The following is a 21,743-nucleotide window of genomic DNA, read 5'->3' as shown; positions in this document are numbered from 1 at the left end:
GGCAAGCAGGGAAGAGGTGTGCGTTGGTGTTGTGGGCTGGTTGCCGTGGCCGGGACCCCGGCGTGACATCACTGTGCTGTTGCCAGGGGCAACCCCGTGCGTCGTCCCACCCGTCTCTAACTGCCCTAACTGCCCCGTCTTGTCTAGCCCCACCAATTGTCACGGGGTTATCCCTAGATATAAATCCGTGACAGGGGCACAGGCCCCGGGCGAAAGGAAGAAACAACGAAGCTGTACTAACGGCTTGCCATACGACCCGGCCGACCCCGGGCCGCGTGCGCTCCGGAAGAGGGGGAAGGGCAGAGAGCTGGCGGGTAGTTTTAACCAAGAGAAAACACAACGGCAACGTCTGAGGAGGAACGATGATTTACTAAATGTAACCAAATCGAACAAAATGAGAGAGACGAGGGTATGCAAAGTGCGAGGGAAAGCACGTGCTTTGCTTCGCGGCGAGCTGAGACGGCTGAGCCGGGGCAGGAAGGAGAGGCAGACCTGGGGTCCTCCGGAGCTTCGCCTCGCTTCCTCTTCCCGCCGCCTCCTCCGGGGATGCCGCCCCTCCCATCAGGATACTCAAAATGCCCATACAAGGCAGAAAATGGGACCAGAACTGTAACTCTTTAACTCCCTCCGGTCCACGTGATGTTCTGGTGTGGAATACTGACAACAAAAAATCACCAAACAACAGTAAGAGTTTTGTGTCAGGGTTTACAGTGTCAAAAGAAACTGTCCCGGTAGGTTGTCCCTCCTTGCTGAGTCAGTGATGAGCTCTCTCTGGTTTGGATTTGTTGATCTTTTGCTTTTGTAATTTATACATGGTTCAGTGTGATATCTCATAGCCCACCTCTGCCTAACAGGAGGCTTCTGATTTCCTTGGTAAAATCCCTTCCCATTCAATGCTAGTAATTCTCTGGTCGTCCAAAGTTTAACTGCAATGTGAAGTCCCGGCTTCCAGTCCATCCTTTATTGCAAAGGATCTTTCAATCTTTCTTTGCTTCTGTGTCGTGTTTTCTTTGATAGGAAGAGGTTAAGTGCCACTGTGTTTCAGAACTCACAAGTGGTGGATGGACCACAAGTGGCCTGTGGAAGAGAAATACTTGTGTTGCTGTGGTCTACCACGGCTGGTGTCCTGCACGTACGTAGAGAGGGAAGGTTCCAAAGCTGCTTTTTTTTGGAGGCACACTGCACTGCTTCTGTAGTGTTTGCATCATTTGTACCTGTTCAGATAGTGACAGAAGCATTTGGTTTGTGCGTTGCACCAATAGGAATGACTGCAACAAATGCAAATAGTGACAAGTTTTGCCCATTCCAATTTCCATTTTTATTCTTTCCTTTTCTAAAACAACTGCCACGACAACAACAACAAAGTAGAGTGTTGTCTACAGACTTAATCGTAGGTCTCAGAAAATATTAAGAATTACCACCATCATTTTCATCCCATTAGAAATCCCAATGATCTGCAAGCCCTTTGAGGCTTCTTAATCTTGACCTGAGATCGCTCTGAGCGTATGCCCAGCAAAAGGACAGTCAGTTTCCGTTTCCTTCAGTGAAATACCGACTTCAGTACGTGCTGTCACGTGTGCTGTGAATACCACTGAATGAACAGCGCATCCCTTCTGGGACTGATGGAGTTGGCTGGGATGATTCCTGCCACAGGCTTTGGTTGAGAATGTGTTGAAAAACCAAGAGTAAAAAATGAAAAAAAAATTCTGAACTCAGCATTCAGATGCAGTTCTAACTTCTGGAGCTCTCACGCTCTCCAGTCACTTCGTTCTTTAATGTGTCTCTCCGTGTACATGTATGCAGTGTGTGTTTTGTGTTCCTCATCTTTGTGGGCTTGTGCCTGAGGTACCCGTACTGCAGAATTTTAGTAGCTAAAAAGTCACATGGCTACCTCAGCAAAATGCCAGAGTAAGAAATATTGGAATATGTTTTCTTTTCATCTTGAACTTCTCTGCAAAATCCCAGGCACTCATTCAACGGGAAGACCTCAGCTGTAATGTAGGTTTGACATAAATCAAAGAGGAAATGGTTAATTTTTTGAGTTTCTTTCTAAATCCACTGGATGCTGAATAAAAGTGTTGCTGTGGCTCAGCATTGCTGCTCACTTGAATTTCAAAATAACACCTCATACGTTGTTTCTGGAGCATCGTAGTGCGTTCTGCTGCCATGATACCAAGCACAAATTTCTGGTCGTATTTTTACCAGAGAAAGTTGTGTATTTTCTTACTCTCCACTCTTAGGTCTGATTAGAGCAGCAGAGAAGTCTTTTCAGCTACAGTTGTCTATCAGTTTTCTATTTCAAACTGTTGACATAAATACATATGGACACAGGCTTAATTCCAAACAGGCCAACAGGTCATTTTTTGAGAGAAAAGTCAGACTTTTGTGAGCCCGTGCCTGGCGTCCCTGATCCCATGAAGCACGACTTTAACTCTGAGCACATCGCAGTCCTTTTGACTTGAGCAGACTGCCTGATCTGCTTGGAGTTGGGCACACGCTAAAGTATTTCACCTCCACGGCTGCCCGAGTCAGTTTGCATGGCTGTCTTTGGGAAGACTGTGAGATCTGCTGTTTCAGAGCTAAGCTGATTTTATCTGGTGGAGTAAAAGAAAGCCTTTCTTTTCAGGTTTTCCCACAGCTGTGCACTTAAGATTTGTTGCCAGAAGCATCTGGATTTGACTCCTGCTGTCTCTGCCACTGAACTCAGCAGGCCTCTGGTTGCACTGGCATGATGTTTGCTAAGTTTTTAGCACTGAAAGACAAAACCATTCCTCAGTTGGTCAATACTCTTCTGCTGAAGGACTATCTGATCTTGTATTTGAAAGTTGTGAGTGTAGGGGAAATGCAAAGACACAGCCTGAAGCAGTGATTGAGCAGGGCCAATCCAGAGGAGCTCTGGTGCATGTAATGCAGCTGCGTGAGAGGAAGGGGTGGAGCCAGGATCCACCCCTTTGCAGGCCTCAGAAGAGTTGAGAGTGTGGGCAAGGCCATCTCTTGCTGGAGATCTCTGCCTGCCTGAAGCCTTACCATGGTAGGCAGCTCTTTTCCTTCTATTCTGTATTTGCAGCTGCTGCTTTTGGGCTTGTTCTCGTTTACTGTTGCCAAAGTCTTTATTTCCCCATTATTATCATGGTACTTTCTTTACTTACTGTTACAGCATTACGAGTGAGCGCTTGTTTCCTTGGTTTCAGGCAGAGCAGGGGTATTAAGCCCTTTTCTGCAGTCTGACAGGGATAAGTGTGAGCTCATGAAAACGTTGTGACTATTAAAGGAAACTTTGAAATGCTACATTTCAGCATTTTTACCTTTGTAAAAGAGTTATGAAGGTAGCCAGCTTCTCGTTAGGCAATAGTCATTTACCTTTTACCTCTTATCAGAGTTAAGAAGGATAGCTGCGCTTGTCTTCTGTGGAAGACAGTTTATCTTGGGCTCTATCCCACTCATCTCTTGGGTGACTGCTCCAGAGACTGAGTTAGAGTAGTCTTAAACAGGTAACCCACTCATCTGTTCCACTCTCTCCTATTAGATTCTACCTCTGTATAAGCTGGCAAGAATCAGTTGGCTCAAAATGATGCAAGTGGTGGAGGAACTGATGAGGGGAGGGGTGTTGCTGGACCTTATTCTCACTAATAAGGAAGGGCTTGTCAAGGAAGTAAAGGTCGGGGGCGGCTTGGGTTGTAGTGACCACGAGATGGTGGAGTTCAAGATCTTGAGTGGAATAAGCAAAGCGAAAAGTAGGATCGCTACCCTGGACTTTAGGAGAGCCAACTTTTATCTCTTCTGGGACCTACTTGGAGCTATCCCGTGGGTTAGGGTGTTAGAAGGTAAGGGGGCCTGTGAGAACTGGTTGGCATTTAAACAGTTCTTCTTCCAAGCTCAGGATCAGTGCGTCCCTGTGAGCAAGAAATCAGGAAAGAGTGGCAGGAGACCTGTGTGGATGAACAAGGAGCTCATGCACAAACTCAAAGGGAAGAAGAAAGTCCATGAAATGTGGAAAAAGGCTCTGACCACTTGGGAAGAATATAGGAATGTAGTCAGGGCCTGCAGGGATGAGACGAGGAAGGTTAAAGCCTGCCTGGAATTGAATCTGGCAAAGGTGATAAAGGATAATAAGAAAGGCTTTTTAAAGTATGTTAACAGTAAAAGGAAGACTAGGGAAAATGTGGCTCCCCGACTAAGTGAGGGGGGTGTTCCGGTAACGGGGGATGCTGAGAAGGCGGAGATACTGAATGCCTTCTTTGCTTCTGTCTTGAGTGAAAAAGCTCTCTCTCGGGAATCCCGGACCCTGGAGGGTCTGGGGAATGGAAGACTTCCCTTTAGTCAGGGAAGAGGCGGTCCAAGACCACCTAGGCAACACCGATGTTCATAAATCCATGGGACCCGATGGGATGCATCCACGGATGCTGAGGGAGCTGGCAGAGGTGATTGCTGAACCGCTCTCTGTCATCTTTGAGAGGTCTTGGAGAATGGGGGAGGTGCCTGAAGACTGGAGGTTAGCCAATGTCACTCCAGTCTTCAAAAAGGGCAAGAAGGGAGATCCAAGTAATTACAGGCCAGTCAGCCTCACGTCTGTCCCTGGAAAGGTGATGGAACAGTTTGTGCTGGATGCCATCTCCAGACAATTGGAAGAAAAGAAGGTTATCAGGAGTAGTCAGCATGGGTTCACCAGGGGGAGGTCGTGCTTGACCGACCTGGTAGCCTTCTACAATGTTGTCACTGGCTGGGTGGATGAGGGGAGAGCAGTGGATGTAGTGTACCTTGATTTCAGCAAGGCATTTGATACTGTCTCCCACAACATCCTTATAACAAAACTGAGGAAGTGTGGGATAGATGAGTGGACGGTGAGGTGGATTGAGAACTGGCTGACTGGCAGAGCACAGAGGGTCATCATTGGCGGTGCAGAGTCCAGTTGGAGACCTATAACCAGCGGTGTTCCTCAGCGGTCAGTGCTGGGTCCAGTCTTGTTCAACATCTTCATCAGTGATCTTGATGATGGGATAGTGGCTACCCTCAGCAAGTTTGCTGATGATACAAAGTTGGGAGGATTGGCTGACATGACTGAAGGCTGTGCTGCCATTCAGCGAGACCTGGACTGACTGGAGAGCTGGGCAGTAAGAAACCAGATGAGGTTTAACAAAAGCAAGTGTAAGTCTTGCATCTGGGGAGGAATAATTGCATACACCGGTACAGGCTGGGGGATGAGCTGCTGGAGAGAAGCTCTGCAGAGAGGGACCTGGGCGTCCTGGTAGACGACAGGTTGGCCATGAGCCAGCAGTGTGCCCTTGTGGCCAAAAAGGCCAGTGGCATTCTGGGGTGCATTAAGAAGAGCGTGTCCAGCAGGTCGAGGGAGGTGATCCTCCCCCTCTACTCTGCCCTGGTAAGGCCTCATCTGGAGTACTGTGTCCAGTTCTGGGCTCCCCAGTACAAAAAAGACAGGGATCTCTTGGAAAGAGTCCAGCGGAGGGCCACAAAGATGGTGAAGGGCCTGGAGCATCTCCCCTATGAAGAAAGGCTAAGTGAACTGGGTCTGTTTAGCCTTGAGAAAAGAAGACTGAGAGGGGACCTGATCCAGGTTTATAAATATCTGAGGTGTGGCGGCCATAGTGGTGAGGCCAGTCTCTTTTCAGTGGTACGTGGAGACACGACGAGGGGGAAACGGACATAAGCTACAGCATAGGAAGTTTCGCACGAATGTGCGTAAGAACTTCTTCACGGTGAGGGTGATGGAGCACTGGAACAGGGCTGCCCAGGGAGGTTGTGGAGTCTCCTTCTCTGGAGATATTCAAGACCTGCCTGGACACCTACTTGTGCAACCTGCTGTAGGGAACCTGCTTTAGCAGGGAGATGGACTCTATGATCTCTGGAGATCCCTTCCAACCCCTAAGATTCTGTGATTCTATGACATTTTTCTGTGCTTTTTGCACATGCAGATGGTAAATATTGTTTTTTGGGGGGGACTGCTTAAAGGTGAGTGAGTTTTGCTGGTCACTCCCTGACTCCGGTTGACTTACACATGGGGAGCACAGAACGCTGGTTAGCATGGCACTGCCATCTGTGTGCCGTTTTTGTATCTAGTTTTTGTATCATCTTGGTACTTTTGAGATGGCTGAAATGGAAGTGTGAGTTGGAGGTAACTGTTGTTGAAAGGTTTGAAGGTTAACAATCAATACAAAAAGTAGGGGTCTTCTCATATCTTTCAAACATTGCTGCCAGTGAGTGCACCGGCATACTTTCTGGGTGTTGTTCTTGTGAGTTTCCACCATAGATTTGACATCCTCTCAGGATCGTGGTTTTGGCATGGGTTGTTAGGAACCAACGTGGGGTTGTGCAGCATTTCCAGCAGGGCTCTTTCATCGAGTGGGGGAGCTGGGCGACCGGTGTGGCTGAGCCTGCAGCTTCAAGTGAGGGAAATGAGGAAAACGTGCAGGAAGTGGAAGCAGGGCTGTGCAGGCTGGGAGGAATACAGGGGTGCTGTCTGTGTGTGTAGAGATAGGATCAGGAAGGCCAAGGTACAGATGGAGCTGAACTTGGTAAGGGATGTGAAAAAGAACAAGAAGGAGTTTTACAGGTACGGAGGCAGGAGGAGGCAGGCCAAACAGAGCATTCCCCTTTGCAGAATGAGGATCGAGAACTGGCTTCCTCAGACGTGGAAAAGCTGAGATGCTCAGTCAGTGTGTTGTTGACCCAGTCTTCAGTGGCAGCAGACACGGGGAGCCTAACCAGGACCCTGACCCAGTAGGTGAGGGTGAGAGGGGTGGATTCCATCCCACTGTAACAGTGCAACAAGGGCAAGACCTCCTAGTGAAACTGAATGTCTGTAAGTCCGTGGGGCCAGATGATATGCATGCAGGGTTGTGAGAGGTGGCTGATATGGTTGCCGAGCCGCTTTCCATCATATTTGAAAAATGGTGGCTGTTGCATGAAATCCCTGGTGACTGGAAAAAGGGAAACATCTCTCCCATTTTTAAGAAAGGGAGGAAGGAAGACCCAAGGAGGTACAGGCTGGTGATCCTCTTGTGTGCCTGGGAAGATGATGGGGCAGATCCCTGCTGGTCCCCGAGCTTAGCTATATGCATGGGGCTAAATTGTAGCACATTACATACACGTGTGCGTGTGAAAGACAATCTGAATTTTTTAAGTCTCCTTAAAAGCTGATGAGGATAAGCGTGACAGCACTTGTGGCCTGGATATGGAAGCCTGAACTGAATCCAGCTACGTATGCTCCTGTCCCTTGTACATTAGGGCATGTGTGGAACTCCTTGTGTACTAGCATGCTTCTATGCGACTAATGTATTCAATACTTAACATGCAACTTTCTATGAGTATTTTGTGAGTTTTTGAAAAGCACTCTGCTGTGCTTAGCAAATTAAGCACTCGTTTGTAGCAGTTGCAGTTGAAACTAATTTAGATGAGCTTATTGAAATAACTTTGGATTTACATTGCTCTGTCAGAAAGTTGAGTGTGCCCCATAACCTCCTGTTTTTCCTCCTCCATTTAAGGATTGCTGATTTCTGGCACACAGGCATCAGCAGGTGTGATCATGAGTAATAAAACCTTTACACCTGCAGTGACACACAGGAGAAACCTCTTGCCAACAGGTGTTAGCCTAGTTATGTGAGGGTACTTGAACTGTTCACTGCTCTAGCCTCTCAAGTCAAGGGTCAACCTACTGAGAGGGATTATTTTGCTCCCCAAACTTGCAGCCCTAAATTGAAGGAGATTAGTAGCAAAGGTGTACGATTAAGTGTGATTGTTAAATGGAATGATGCAATCAGATGTGCCTGTTGAATGTCAGCATGTCAGAAGTATAGCAGGCTGCCTCTCAACAAGGATTTGGCATGAAGCCATAAAGAAAGTCACCTCTAGTGTTACAAAGTGAGCCGTGGCTGCTCTTGGTACTTGTGCCATCTGTCTGCTTTTGGAGTCCTTCAGCAGCAGTTAGGCAGAATAAGCAATCAGGACTGGCAGAGGTGCAGCATGCTAGTTGGGAGCTTGCTTAGAATCTAGTAGAACTGAGCTGGAAACTTTGCAGTGGGTTCCCCTTACGTTCTCCTGGCAAAGATGACAGTTATTTGTGCCTTCCTAGACATGACTGATCTCTTCCACTGTGGCCATGCAGTGTGAGCGCAGGCCTGTGATGTCAGTGCACGTCCTGTCACAGCTTTGCAGCTTCCTGGACTTTTTTCCCCTCGTCACTTACCCTGGAGTCCTAGATGTTCATCATCTGTCATTTTTGATCCTAATGTTATCCCGGGACCTCTCAGTGTTTTCTTGAAGCATCGTCTCCCACATCAGAGAGTTTTCTCCAGCCACTTCTTGCTGATCATATAGCCATAAAGAATCATAGAATATTTAGGGTAGGAAAAGACCACTGAGATCATCTGATCCAGCCATCTTATTTTTAATTATTTTCTTGGGAACAACAACAGTAAGATAACCAAGTACCTCACCGAATCCTATCTATTTCCCAAAGAAACTGCGTGACTTTGTTTCCATCACCTACAAGAAGTACGTTCTGTGTAACCTGTGCTTTGCATGAAACAAAGTCCATGTGCAGATATGTTCCCTAAAACAGGAAAGGAATTCCAAGTAATAACAGACTTATACTAGAGCCTGTGTGCGTTTAAAGTAACATGGAACAATTTTGTAAAAATGGCCTGGAAAAAGAGAATCCATCCAACCAGAATTCAGCTTTCTTATCTAAAGGAAAAATGTTTGCATAGATAACAGTGTCTTTTGGTTACAGAAACAATTGCACTGGAACACATACCTAAAGAAGTAATTGTGTAGTACAAACATTACAATAAAGAAACAGCATGAAACCATTAACATTAACATCTAAAAGCCTTAAATATCATGTAACAGTTCCTGGAAGGGTGTCGAAGGGAAGGTCCTTGTGTGGATGCTTGCAGTGAAATGGGGAACCCTGCAAAGTCTGGTGTTCACTTGAAAGCTCTCCAAGCTCTTTGCTTTCTGGGTTAAGCACTTGAAGGTCTGTAGTAGAAGTGGCCTGAGAGAAGCCTGTTGGTAAAACTCTGCCTCTGTGCTGGTCATGGCTTCTACAGAGGGGAAGTTGCTGCAGAAGATGTGAGGTCTCCATTCTTGTCAGATGGGATGGAGTGGGCTTTGGGTGGCATGGGCTGACGGGGGCTAAAGGCTGGACAGGGAGGGGGGCTGCTGCAGCTGCTTGTACAGCTTCTGCTGGCAGACTTTGGCAGGCAAGGAGCCGCAATGGAAAGTGGGCTCTGCTTGCTTCATCAATTTTTTTGGTAGCGCGACTGTATCTTCGGTGTCTTTGATGTCAGAGGGGTCATCCATTGCTAGGAATGATCTCTTTCTTCTCCCTGCACATCCAGATGTTTTGTTTTACACTTCCGTTTGCCTGATGGTTTCTCAGCCTCAGCCTGTTTTTGCAGCAGAGGTTTGGGTTGGCACTTCTCTTTGCCTGTGTTGAGGCCATGCTTTGCAGCTTTCTTGAATTTGCTGCTGCTGCTCAGCCAAACTCAGGGCTGGAGCACAGCACTTGCGTTGGTGTGGTAAACACCTTGTGTGTGCAGAGATGCTGGTGATACAAGCAAAGCCATTTTCTTGGCCTCTGGCATGGATTCATCCTGCCGTCTGTCTGCAAGGTTCTCCCCTCGGCTGCCTTGATTCTGCAGTCTCTTACTGCCGTGCTTACGCTTCACATCCAGAGGTGGACGTGGATGTTGGCTGATATGTCCTGGTGGCTGATATGCTTTTTTGTATATAGAACATCTCTTTACATAGCATTTCTCTTCTGAGTGCTCTTTTCCCTCTGGAGCCTGGAATCATAGAATCATAGAATAGAATGGAAAGGCCCTAGTGGTCAACAGCAGGCAGTGTTGTACCCAAGAGTTGTGCTGCTGAGGAGCACAGAAATAACCAGCTGATGAGTTGGGCTGCTAGGATTGAAATTGCTTGGGTAGATCTGAACTGGCAACAGAAAAGTGAATTACTTTTAGCCCAATGGACCCACGGGCACCTCAGGCCATCAAGGAGGAGATGCAGTGTATAGGTGGGCTCGAGATGAAAGGGTAGACTTGACCACGGACACTATTGCACAGAAGATGAATATGAGTATGAAATGTGTGCTTCAGTAAAGGAATCCAAGTGGCTAATGCTTGTCCAGTATGGAGGACAATGGCTGAAATAGAAACCTGGGAAGGCCTGGTGTGGGTTGATTATGTGACATTCTTGCAAACCTGCCACAAGTGCCATGTACTTAGAATGGTGGAAGCAGCCATCGGTTGTCTGGAAACATATCCTGTGCCCCATGCTGCTGCCCAAAACACTGTCCTGGGGCTTGAGAGGAAAGTCCTGGGGCAGCGTGGCATCCTAGAAAGAGCTGTGTCAGGCAACAAGACTCATTTCTGAAATAACCTCTTTGACACCAGGGTCAAGAAGCATGGCAGTGAGCGGTGAGCTTGTATCCTCTATCATGTACCAGCCTGTGGTAGGATAAAATGATATAGTGATCTGTTAAAAACTGGGCGCTGGGACATTCAAACATTGGACACATTTGCATTTAGCAAAAGCCCCCTTGTTAGTCAACACTCAGGATCTGAGAGTTGAGCTGGCTCTGCCCAGTCAAAACTCTTACATGCTGTAGGAAGAGCTAAAGTCTCTGTAGCTCCATCCCTGTTTCCCACAGGAAAAACGTGCTGGGTAAGACAGTCTGGGTTATTCTTGCCTTGAGCAAAGTCAAACCCACCCATGGGACTGCTTTTGCTGGATGACCAGGATACACTTAGCGAGATGCACCTGATATCCCCATCCTTCTGTGTGCCTCTGGGGGATTTGGTGTTGGGTGAGAATAGACAGCAATTTGAATTCTGTCAAGTTAATTGCTCTAGAGTGCTTTATGTCATCCGTATTGTGGTTGCTCAGTGCTTTGTAAGAATCACCCAGATTCATGAAGAAGGGTTTCTGATGGAAGCAGAGCTGGCCTCAGCGTGCAGCAATCCAGCACCATGCATCCTCCCTACTTAGCTGAAGGACTGGTTCAAGGCGAAATTCAGTGCAAAAGAAAGTTCAGGTTTGGAGGATTGTAGTGTTTATTCCCCCCTCATAGTATATGTTGCAAATACAGCTTTTATTAAATATTAAATTTTTATTCAATAAAAGAAGTTACAGGCTTTCTGGAATTCAGCCCCACTGAAAGAAAAAACTCAGAAGTACATACAAGATTAGAAGGTGTTGCATAAAAACGTCATTTGCCTAAATTTGCTATCCAAGTGTATGTAAATAAACACATACACATTTACATACACACATATATTTATATACTCTGCTTACAGTTCATTCCTACTACTACACTATTTAATGAAAGGGGTGACTTCTAACACTAAAAATACATCTGAAATATTGGTGCTAAGGAACAAATTGCTACTAATTCAAATTACATTTAATGTGAAGTTCAGAGATTTGTTTTTTGCTACAATTTATAGTGTACTTTTAACAGCCAAATGTCAGAAGTTTTGCAGTTTTAAAACACAGAAATAATACTGTGCTGTTCTTTGCCTTAGAGTCTGGGCTCTGCCTGTTTCGGTAGCGCAACCAGGTCTTGGTTGTCTTCCACGTCAAAGGGGTCATTCATGGCAAGGAATGATCTTTTTCTTCTCATTTGCACATCCAGATGTTTTATTTTGCATTTTCATTTGCCTGATGGTTTCTCAGCCTCATCCTGTTTTTGCAGCAGAGCGCTGGGTTGGCACTGCTGCTCGGCCGAAGTCAGGGCTGGAGCACAGCTCAGCTGAGCCTGTTTTTTCCCGTTCCTGTTTGTGTTGGTGTATGAAAGACTTTTTGTGGGCATCATCGTGGATGATGTGGAACTTATTCTGTGCTGACTCTGATCCACGCGTGGCTCAGTTGTCACACGCTTGAATGGGTCACATCCATGACCAGCAGAGTTCACAGTTTGTCTCACCGGTTCACCCCGGTGTTGGGTTTCTGCACTTTGTCATTGGCAGAGTATTTACCTGCTTGGTGCTAACGCAGAGCCTCATGAACCGCACGCACAGCTCACTGATTTCATCGTGCTGGCTGCTGGATGTTGGTGCGTGCCACCAGTGCTGTGTGCGGTATTTTTCATATTGAGGGGTGGCACAGGCTCGGGTCCACTCTGCACTTTTCTGGGCAGGTGTTTGCTGTCCTGAAGCCAAGCAGCAGCTGCAAGGCTGGCTTTCTGCCCACCCTCTTCACCTGCGGAGCCTTGCAAGGGCAAGCAGGGAAGAGGTGTGCGTTGGTGTTGTGGGCTGGTTGCCGTGGCCGGGACCCCGGCGTGACATCACTGTGCTGTTGCCAGGGGCAACCCCGTGCGTCGTCCCACCCGTCTCTAACTGCCCCGTCTTGTCTAGCCTGAGTAAGAGTTTTGTATCAGGCTTTACAGTGTAAAAAGAAACTGTCCCGATAGTTTGTCCCTACTTCCGGAGGCATTGTGGAGATCTTTCTCTGGTTTGGATTTGTTGATCTTTTGGTTTTTGTAATTTACCCACAGTCAGTGCGATATCTTGTAGCCCACCTTTGCCTAACTGAAGGCTTCTGATTTCCTTGGTAAAATCCCTTCCCATTCAGTGTTAGTTATTTTCCCATTTAGCTGTTCTCCTGTGCTTTGTTTGAAACAATGTTCACATGTGAATATGTTCTCTAAAAAAATAACAAAATTCCCAGTAGTGACAAAGTGATCTTCATCAGGTTTTTCTGATTGCACCACAGGTTCTACCCAATTAATCAGTACAGATGGTTCCTCCAGCAACCTGTCCTGCTTCTCAGCTGTTTTATCTAGTCTTTCTAGATATCTTGGTATCTTGATATCTAGTCTTTCTTGGTGCATGAGCAAGAGAACATGAGCCAGCAGTGTGCTCTTGCAGCTTGTAAAGCAAATGGTTCCCTGGGCTCCATCAGAAGAGGGGTGGCCAGCGGGGATAGGGAGGTGATTGTCCCTCTCTACCCTGCCCTTGTTACTCCCCATCGGGAGTACTGTGTCCAGGTCTGCAGCCCCCAGTACAAGAAAGAGGGGGAGCTGTTGGAGAGGGTCCAGAAGAGGGCTGCAAAGATTATCAGAGGGCTGGAGCACCTCTCTTCTCAAGACAAAGATCCTTGAGGTCCCTTCCAACCCCAGCCATTCTATGACTCATGCGTTACCATACGTTTTCTCAGCCTTTTGCCACTTTGCAAAATGCTTGATTTGAGTGCTGATACCCAGCATTGAGAAGTGATGCTGCAAGTAGACTTGGATTGCTTTTGAATTCATTGGTAAATATTCTTCATTTCATTTCAGATACTGTAGATGTTTCTCAGTACAGCCACGTTTTTAACAAGCTGTTAAGTGCCTGTTATGAGAGTAAGAACCTTGGGGTCTCATCTTCTGCAGTAGACTTCATGCTTTCAAAAAATGTTGCCGTTGATTTTTTCTTACTTAGAGGATTAATCACAGGCTTGGGAAGAAGTTGTTTGTGGAGTAAAGCTCGAACCTACTACAAAAGTAAGTTGCTTTTTAGACATGCTTCTCTGGTATTCTTTGGGCAACGTTAACAGCTCAGTCTGTTGGGGTGAAGTGGGTGAGAATATACGTTGTAAGGAGAAAACAGCATTTTGTGTTTCAACGTCAGGAATTTATTTGTAACCAGAATGTGTTTTGGGAAATACAAGTCAGCGAATACTACTTGGCACAAAATAAAGGTACTTGTAGTTAAATCAAATGATCGATTTCAGAATTTCAAAATGTGAACCTTGGAATGTTTAAGATGTCATTCACCTTCACATTTTCATCTAGGCAGATTAGATCTCCCTATACTCCTGTTTGATGCTTGAATTATTGCTAATCATTGTTTTAGGTAACATTTTACAGCAGTGATTGTTATGAGGAAATACTTGTTGTCTTCTCAAAACATGCCATTTCACAGATGGGACAGTAAAATGCTTTAAGATTTTGTGGTTTTTTTCCCCACATTCTTAGCCACATAAGGAAGAAAACAGGTCCACGCTCAGTATTGGTAATCCTAATTTCTTACATTTCTGCTTTTATTCTCAGCTGCTTTATCATTGGGTTGCTACCCACCACTGCAGGGAAATTTACGTCACAAAATATTGCCCATTCCTTTTTACGTGTCTGAGGTTGAGATGCTGTTGGCCATTGAATTATTCCTCGTTTCAAATGCCAGTGCTATTCAAAGTCCAGGAGCTACTACTCAGAGTTTTCAAATAATACTGAAAAGGTATGTTGTCAGATATGTACCTTCTTTTTTTCGTACTCATCTGTGTGAAGATATAATTAACAATATATGTTATTTTCTATTGGCTGAGAAAGAGAATGCTTGTTTCTCGACTTCTTTGAATCCTTTTTTTCCAAACTGGTTGAAGAACGGTCCATGTTTTCAGTTTTGTTTTCTATACATCTAGCATAAAAACAGTTGTTCCAGAGTGATGCTGGCCTGTGTTTCCTATCTGAATGTGATGTATGTATTACAAGCATACTACTGCATGTAGTACAAAATCAGCGTAGGTTCATAGCTCAGTACCGGAATCCTGGTAGTTAAACAAGTCTGGGGAAGGGCACAGTCAAAATGCTAACTCCTCTCATAAAGCACATGTAACATTTTTTGGCAGTTCTTTGGGAAGTACACGATGCCATTTTATTTTATTCTTCTTCTAGGGAATATAGCAATATGAAAGTTCAGTGTGTTTTTTTATTTCCCCTCCCTGCAAGACTGAGTACCATTAGATAAAAAATTGCTTTGTTACTTTTACCTCTTGCCCATAAACCACGAAGCACTCTTGTTGGGGCTATACCTACAACTTATTTTGTGAGATTGGTTGACTCGGCATCAAGGTGTGAAACTGCATAGCAGAGCTGCATTTGTTAAGAAGGATGAATGGCATGTCAGACTCGAGTGCTCTTCTTTTCCCTCTGTCCTTCCCAAAGAATATATCTCTTAATTTTGATCTTGCCTTTTTGAATGTCTTACCTCAAACGATTTGTTTTCTCCCAAATTTTTCTGCTGGGAATGTTACATTTATGTTTGGAACTCTGGTTACATCAGATCAAAATAGTAATGTCCTGTAAAATAAGATGCACGTGTATCTTGCATGCATCAGAGAACAAGGATCACTCTCAGTTTTAAATACGATCAATTACTAGGAAAATAGTGCTGTCCAGAACAACATTGTAATTTTGAGAATTGTTATCATCAGAAGATCTGTTCTGATTACACTTAGGTTATATTCTTCAGCTAATTTGACACACAAGGAAGAATCACCATAAGGAGATTATTTTTAAAAAAAGAATATTTGTTGATGTAGAAGTTGCAGCCTGTACTAGATGATAATTTCACGAGTATGTTATTTTACCTTTGCTTATTTGCTTAATGAATAAGTTGTACTCTTTCGGAAACATAGGCATGTCGCTTAGCACATCTTTATTCCAGAGATGATCACATGCTAAACATGAGTGATCCTTTGGGCTTGAGCATATTACATAAATACTTGCAATTTCAAGTTCATAAAATGTTTTACTTTCTTTTACTGCATTTGCCAGCACAGAGTCAAGCATTTTGTCATGAAATGTGGAAATTGCAGACCTGCTCTGCACTGGTACTAAATCCTGTTACATTTCAGTACTGTAAAATATGTTAAAAAGATGACTTCTCCTCATTGTCTAAATTCTTCAGAATAATCAGCTAAAAATTGTCTAGAAATTATCATCTGTCTGACGTGAACACAAACCATTATTGTAATGATTTTGTAATCTTGTTGCCGACATAAAGCGTGAGGCACCAGATGTGCATGTTGTATAATTTTGTATTTGTGAAAATTCACTTTCAGATGTGAAGACCAGGCAGTTAAGAACAGCAGTGACTATCAAGCAGGAAGGGAGAGACTTATCCTGGCTGCTCGTATATCTGATCCAAAGCTTTTCATTCGACATATGACAGTGAACGTTAATATGGAAGAAGTGTACAGTTTGGAGCTCACATCTGCTCTAAAATGGCTTAAGGAGAATATGAAGTGGGCAGGGAAGGTCTGGCTGTTTCAGTAGTCATTAATTACTAAAGTCTATTGAGGGTTAGTGCTTAAAGCAATCATTGTTAAAAGTAATAAAAAATACCAAAGGCAGTTACCACTGTGTTCAGACTGTGCCTTACCAACTTAGAGCAAGGCTTCAAAACTCAGTTGTATTTTTAAATACTTGTGTTGATGATAATGCAGATGGTAGGACAGAGAGTAATTTTTTTTTTTCCTAGCTGTCTGGATTGTGGTACCAGTTTATATAGATGTTTTTGATGGCATCACTAGATGATGAAAAAGCTGTATCTTTAGAACCTACGCTCTCCTTTTTTATGGAGATTCTTAGACTTTGGTTGAATGTTTCTACTTCTGTTAAGTAAAGGGTTTCCCACATTGCTTCATAGTTTGTAGAAACAATATGTTTTATTTTATTTTATTTATATTATATTGTGAGGATGATGTCCTATCCGTGTGCCCCATAAACCTTCAATGCCAAAAACCCATTAAAAAGTAGTGAAAGTGAAATAACTTGAAAATAATTTACCACATTAGACATGCCTGACTTAGAATACCTTTCTTTTGCAGAATGGTGAGTCTACATGAGTTGCTTCCAGCTGAAGGTTTAGTTGTGTCTTGATAATAGCATCTGTATAGCTTCCCATTTGTATAGCTGTGCCCTTTCACTGAAAAAGAAAACTTACCTCTCCTTTGATGGTGCTCTTAGAGGCAAGTGTTTTTTTTGCCTTTACCTCTGATAACTGATTTTACCATTTTTTAGTTTCTGCCTATGAAGGGATGGAGGCTTCTAGCAACCTGGTTCTGGCATTCCTGTTACTCCAGGAGCTCACTTTTTCCACCTGCAATTCCTGAATCATATCTAGGACGTGAATTATTTCAGTCAGACTTCATTTACTAATGCAACCTTAGTAAAAGGACTAACTGGCAAATTGATGGGACTTTTGTTAAAACTGAAGTTTGTCCAAGCTTTCCACTTTCGTAGTGTCCAGCATCAACTTTCACAAACACGACAGTACAGTTTTTGGTCTCCATCCCTGTTGGAGATCTTTGTGCTGAGAATTTCTGCTCGTTTTCATATGGAAGGTTACAGGTTTTTGAAGCCTGTTCTATCCTAAGTGACAGTCAGTATGGTGGCATTAAGCCCACAGTGCTTTAGAAGTCTTCCCCCCTTTGAGGCAAAGTGAGTCTCTTCTCAGTTCTAGCAGCATTAATGCAAGGTGTCCTTTGTCTGAATTGGGAAAGTCATCGTGATCTTTGTGCAGGATGGTTGTTGAGGGTTTTGGAGTGGTGTTGATGTATTTTTGTTTGGAGGAGAGAGATTGGCAGTATATTGTTCTTTTGCAGAGATCTCACTTGCCTTCCTTCTTAAAACAAAAAGTTAGATTCAGTGCTAACAATCAGATGACGTTTCTTTAAAGCCTCATACCTCAAAACTTCTGTTGAGGAACAGTTGACACTTAATTCAGATTGTCTTTGAATTCTGCCATTTGGTGATTTCAACAAACTAAACTAGCAGTGTAGTCAACAGTGAGAAACGAAGTCATTTCTGCTAATTACTGTTTTGTGAAATCCTTTGTAGCTTAATCTTGCTTGGAATTAGACAGAAGCTATCTGAACCTCAGCTAAATCCCCCATTTCTGTAAGCAGTGCCAGATGTGGCTAATACTATGTTTGAGAGATGCAGAAGGACAAAATACTCTTAGTAATCCTTACAGATTCAAAGCTTGTGATGTTTCAGAGACAGCACTATTTTTCCATTATAAGTAACCCTGAATTTTTGCTTACATCATCCCCAGGAATAAAGAAAAATTCCTCTATATTTTGGAGGTTAGTCATTGACATTGCAGCATAGCTTGGAACTGTGGAAAGTTTATGCAGTGTTTTCTTTCCATCTTCTGAGTCTCATCTTCAGCTGATGTGATGCAATCTCAGTCATGTCTTATATTAACAGGCAAGGCAAGCTCCCCTCATCATTGCTCAGAAGTTAAGAAGATGTAACTGATGCATCAGAATCCAGCTTTCTGTCAGTACAGTTTTTTTCTCTATCACCAAGATAAACAAGTAGGCAATTTAAAGAGGTTTACTGTAAGTCTTATACTTCACACGTATTGCGTCCACTTGGAATACCGGACATATCTGGTCTTTTTGATGTGTATCAGAACTTCAGAAAGGTTTATTGATCAACATTCTCAGTAGCGTTTTGGCAGCAGAAACTCCATTGCTAAATAAGTTGTAATGGGTGAGCAAAACTCCAGTGCTGAATGGAAACGGGCGCGAAAGGATGAGGAAATGTTCCAAAGGATGAAGTTAATTACAACAAAAACGATACCGTTTTGCCAAGTCAGCTACCATAGACAGTACCCATCTCTTTTCCCCAGGTATAAGTTACTGTTTCTTAGTAGATGAAAGAACCTCTGTGTTAGAAATAAAGCAACTCCTTTATTAGATTTTTTTCCCCACGTAGGAGACAAAATGTACACTTGTTTGCAGATGGAGAGAGGAAAATGTGGGGGAAAAATCCTATGCTGCACTTAGTAGTCACATCTAGAAAAGCTGTGCTTCTGCACTACTTTTTTAGTGAAAACATATGAGAAATGTCTTTCTTTCTCTGCGGAAATCTTTCTTCAGTTTTCACTGATTACAGCGTATGCTTTTGGAACTATTACTTTTGCAGGTATGGACAGTTTCTTACGACTAAAACAGAATAATGTCGTTTGGAAGACTTGGAATAATTTTGTTTCAAAGCATTGATAGTTTTGAGGGTATTTCAAAACCCACATCTTTAATGGAAGTGAGAAGTTGGAAATAGAAACTTATTGGTTTATATGATGTTTCATATTGTAGAAGAAGAGGGGAGGGAGGGTCATTTTGGAGGAATTGTTAAGATGTTAATAAATGTTTTATTCTTTGTGTGAAATATCCCAAATGTCTGTGAATCAGTGTTGTCATTGAGATATTCCATTCATATCCCTATAATTAATATTCATAGGTATGCCAGAGAATAAGCTAATGGCAAAGTAGAAGTGAAGAGTTTAATAACTACTACAAGGATCTGGAGTATGATACGCTGTGTGAGGGGATAAAGAATGTGTGAAATCAGTCAGACTATGCAGTTCTTCGCCATTCAATAGCACATAATGTAGCAAATACTCATGAATAAATTGGGTTGAAGCTCTCAGCTGTGAGAATGGCCAGCTTCCAGTTCTAACTGCAGACTGGAGCGGAGGATATAAAGGACAGACCTATGTGCTGTGCTCAGCTCACTGAAGAATTCTAATAGTGTGTTAGTGAGACTTTTACATGAGGAGAAACATTAAATTGAAATTTCTCTGATATCGTGATCAATCTTTTAGTTACCAAAATATTAATGCAGTACTCCTCAGCTTAGGAAAATGTCTGTGTGTAGGCAGAGCTATTGCTAATTCACATTTTTATCCCTTCACATTCTCTGGATGTATTTTGCATCTTTGTCTGCTTTGTTGCGCATCTCAAGTCTACCCGTTGTGCGTAACTCTTCTAAAATGACCTGTATCCAAACATGATTGTGGCACTGTTGAACTCAGAGCTTCTGCACCATTGGGTGAAATGGGACTGGAGGAGTCAATACCACTTTCTGTCTTCCAGCTGAAGATCAGGACGGAAATTAGGGGGCAATAATTACTGTCTGTAGCTACTTTATTGCATTGGTTAAAAGTTTCCTTCTGGTAGGAGTAGAGAGCCAGTCAAATACACTTTCCCATGTTAATGACATCTTTTGAAAACCATGCTTTCTATGCAGAAATGTATATATCACTTGAAAGAAATCATTTGAATGTATTGAGTACTCATTTGCTTTTACGGACCCACAGCCTTTCTGATGACATGCATACACGCCTGGACTCCATTCATGCAGAGATGTGTCATGAAGAACAGGCAAGCCAAACCTACAACCAGATAAAGCCATAGTGCTAGTCCCACTGAATCAGGTGGTAGTGTTCGTAATAAATGGTGAGACTTTGGGGTAAAAGTAGGAATTCATTCCTGTACTCAGAAAGATGGGAGAAGGTTGTTGTCCTGGACCTGCACAATGGAGCAGGTATCTGGCAGCGTCACCTGCTGCTTATCTCTCCCAATTTATATTTTCCCTTCCTGAGTTTAAAGAAATCCCAGGTGAAACAAACAAACGAAGAGCACGCTTTTCTATTGAATCAATTAAATTTATTTTCCCATCTGCATAATTATGCAACCAATTTGCTTATATAACCAATGGCTTCAATTGGGAGGCAAAAACATGCTTTACATTATGAAAATTATGCAAATCCCCCAAGGGTTGTGAGACTGCTAAGTTGATTTAAAGCTTCACTGAGCTACAGATTGTTCCCAAGCCTCATCAGTCCTCTTTTTAGCCTTTTCTGCTTAGAAATGCAATGGGTTGTATGCAGATAGCTACACTCCCCAACAGTTAATCTCTCTATGTTCTTCTACTCTGCAGCAATAGATGTTTTTCCTCATCTTTCCCCAACAGTAAGATCCTGTTACAGTGTGCAGGTAGAGAATTTGGAGGGTCAAAAGAAGTTTGTGTAACTGTGTGCTTTTTAAAGCTTACTAGTCTTTTAATTTATGATCCACATTGTATTAAAATAGTTACATATTTTCTGTGGGGATTTTTTTAGAGAAAAGCATTCAACAGTAGAAGGAAACAATGCTTTGGAGTTTGTGTTACTCCTAAGCTAATGATCTGGAGCTTGGTTCTTAGAGAAAACCATTAAACTAACGTTAGAACCATTGCTTCTATTTCCTTTTGAGAGACAAAATACAGATCCAATCTGAGATTTCACCATGGAACGAATGACTACAGGGACATGACAACTGAAAAGGTATTTTGTTCGAACATTTTATTTCCAGAACCATTAAGTAAATAAATTGATCAGTAGATAAAAGGACTTGAGAATGCAGAAGGTTCAGTACTCCAACATCTTTCCAGATCTGCTCCTCAGGTGGCTCTCGTTCAGGTCTCCCTGAACGAGGTGGCAGGGGCAGCCACCTCTCATCTCCAGAGGACAGCTTTTTGCTGGCAGTGTTTAGGCAGTTATGGATCACCTCTCTGGAAGCATGAGTGAGGGCAGAAGAGTAACTAAAAAATTCAAAGGTGAAGAGTTTGTTGCAGTCAGTTTGGGACTGAAAGAGATTAAGAAGCAGGGGCTAAGAGTTTCAGTTGCTAAAGACATACATGGGTATTAAAAAGGTCTGTTGGTCAGATCAGTCCTACAGCTTAGGCTGACTAAAACAAGATATGTTGCAAACTAAACCATGTCCCTGGGTGCCACGTCCACACGGTTCTTGAGCACCTCCAAGGGAAAGCGTAACAGCTGTAGGCATGCTGCAAGGTAAAAGGCTCAGCGTCTGCCTATCTGTTATGGGATGAAACGGGGGAGGAATGGTTGCAGGATTGTTACTCAGATTTATGGGAGCGGTTGCTGCTTTTAATGGGTCAGGTATGAAATCGTTGGCTCTTCTGCGTGTTTCACCTCATCCAGAAATAAAGCGTTTTGTGAAAACGCTCAATGCCAGCAACAACACCACAGTTCTTTCTGTAGAAGAAAAAAAGAAGTGGTTCTTTTAGCGTGTTTACTTAAAGATGAGACCGAGCTTTGCGCATGTAAAGTCCTGAAGGCCGTAAGTTACTGTCAGGTATGCGTTAACACCGACTGTGGCGGTAC

The 21,743-nt window shown here is 43.6% G+C and overlaps 1 protein-coding gene across 4 annotated transcripts in view; it reads left to right on the top strand.

The window, feature by feature from the left end:
- Positions 1–20,654, top strand: part of TOPAZ1 (testis and ovary specific PAZ domain containing 1) — a 56,646-nt gene extending 35,992 nt beyond the window's left edge. For 3 of the 4 annotated variants that reach the window (XM_019616538.2, XM_019616537.2, XM_010712901.3), the window contains exons 17-19: positions 13,301–13,504; positions 14,054–14,237; positions 15,844–20,654. In XM_019616538.2, the coding sequence (XP_019472083.1) occupies positions 13,301–13,504; positions 14,054–14,237; positions 15,844–16,057 (602 nt within the window). In that variant the 3' untranslated portion in view covers positions 16,058–20,654. Of the gene's footprint in view, positions 1–13,300; positions 13,505–14,053; positions 14,238–15,843 lie in introns of those variants that run through there. The other variant, XR_002116168.1, reaches the window with a different exon arrangement.
- The last annotated feature ends 1,089 nt before the right edge of the window (positions 20,655–21,743 follow it).

This window comes from Meleagris gallopavo, chromosome 6, assembly GCF_000146605.3.
Source record: "Meleagris gallopavo isolate NT-WF06-2002-E0010 breed Aviagen turkey brand Nicholas breeding stock chromosome 6, Turkey_5.1, whole genome shotgun sequence".
Lineage (NCBI taxonomy): Eukaryota > Metazoa > Chordata > Aves > Galliformes > Phasianidae > Meleagris > Meleagris gallopavo.
The sequence above is the reverse complement of the archived record's forward strand: the minus strand, read 5'-3'. Positions and strand labels throughout refer to the sequence as shown.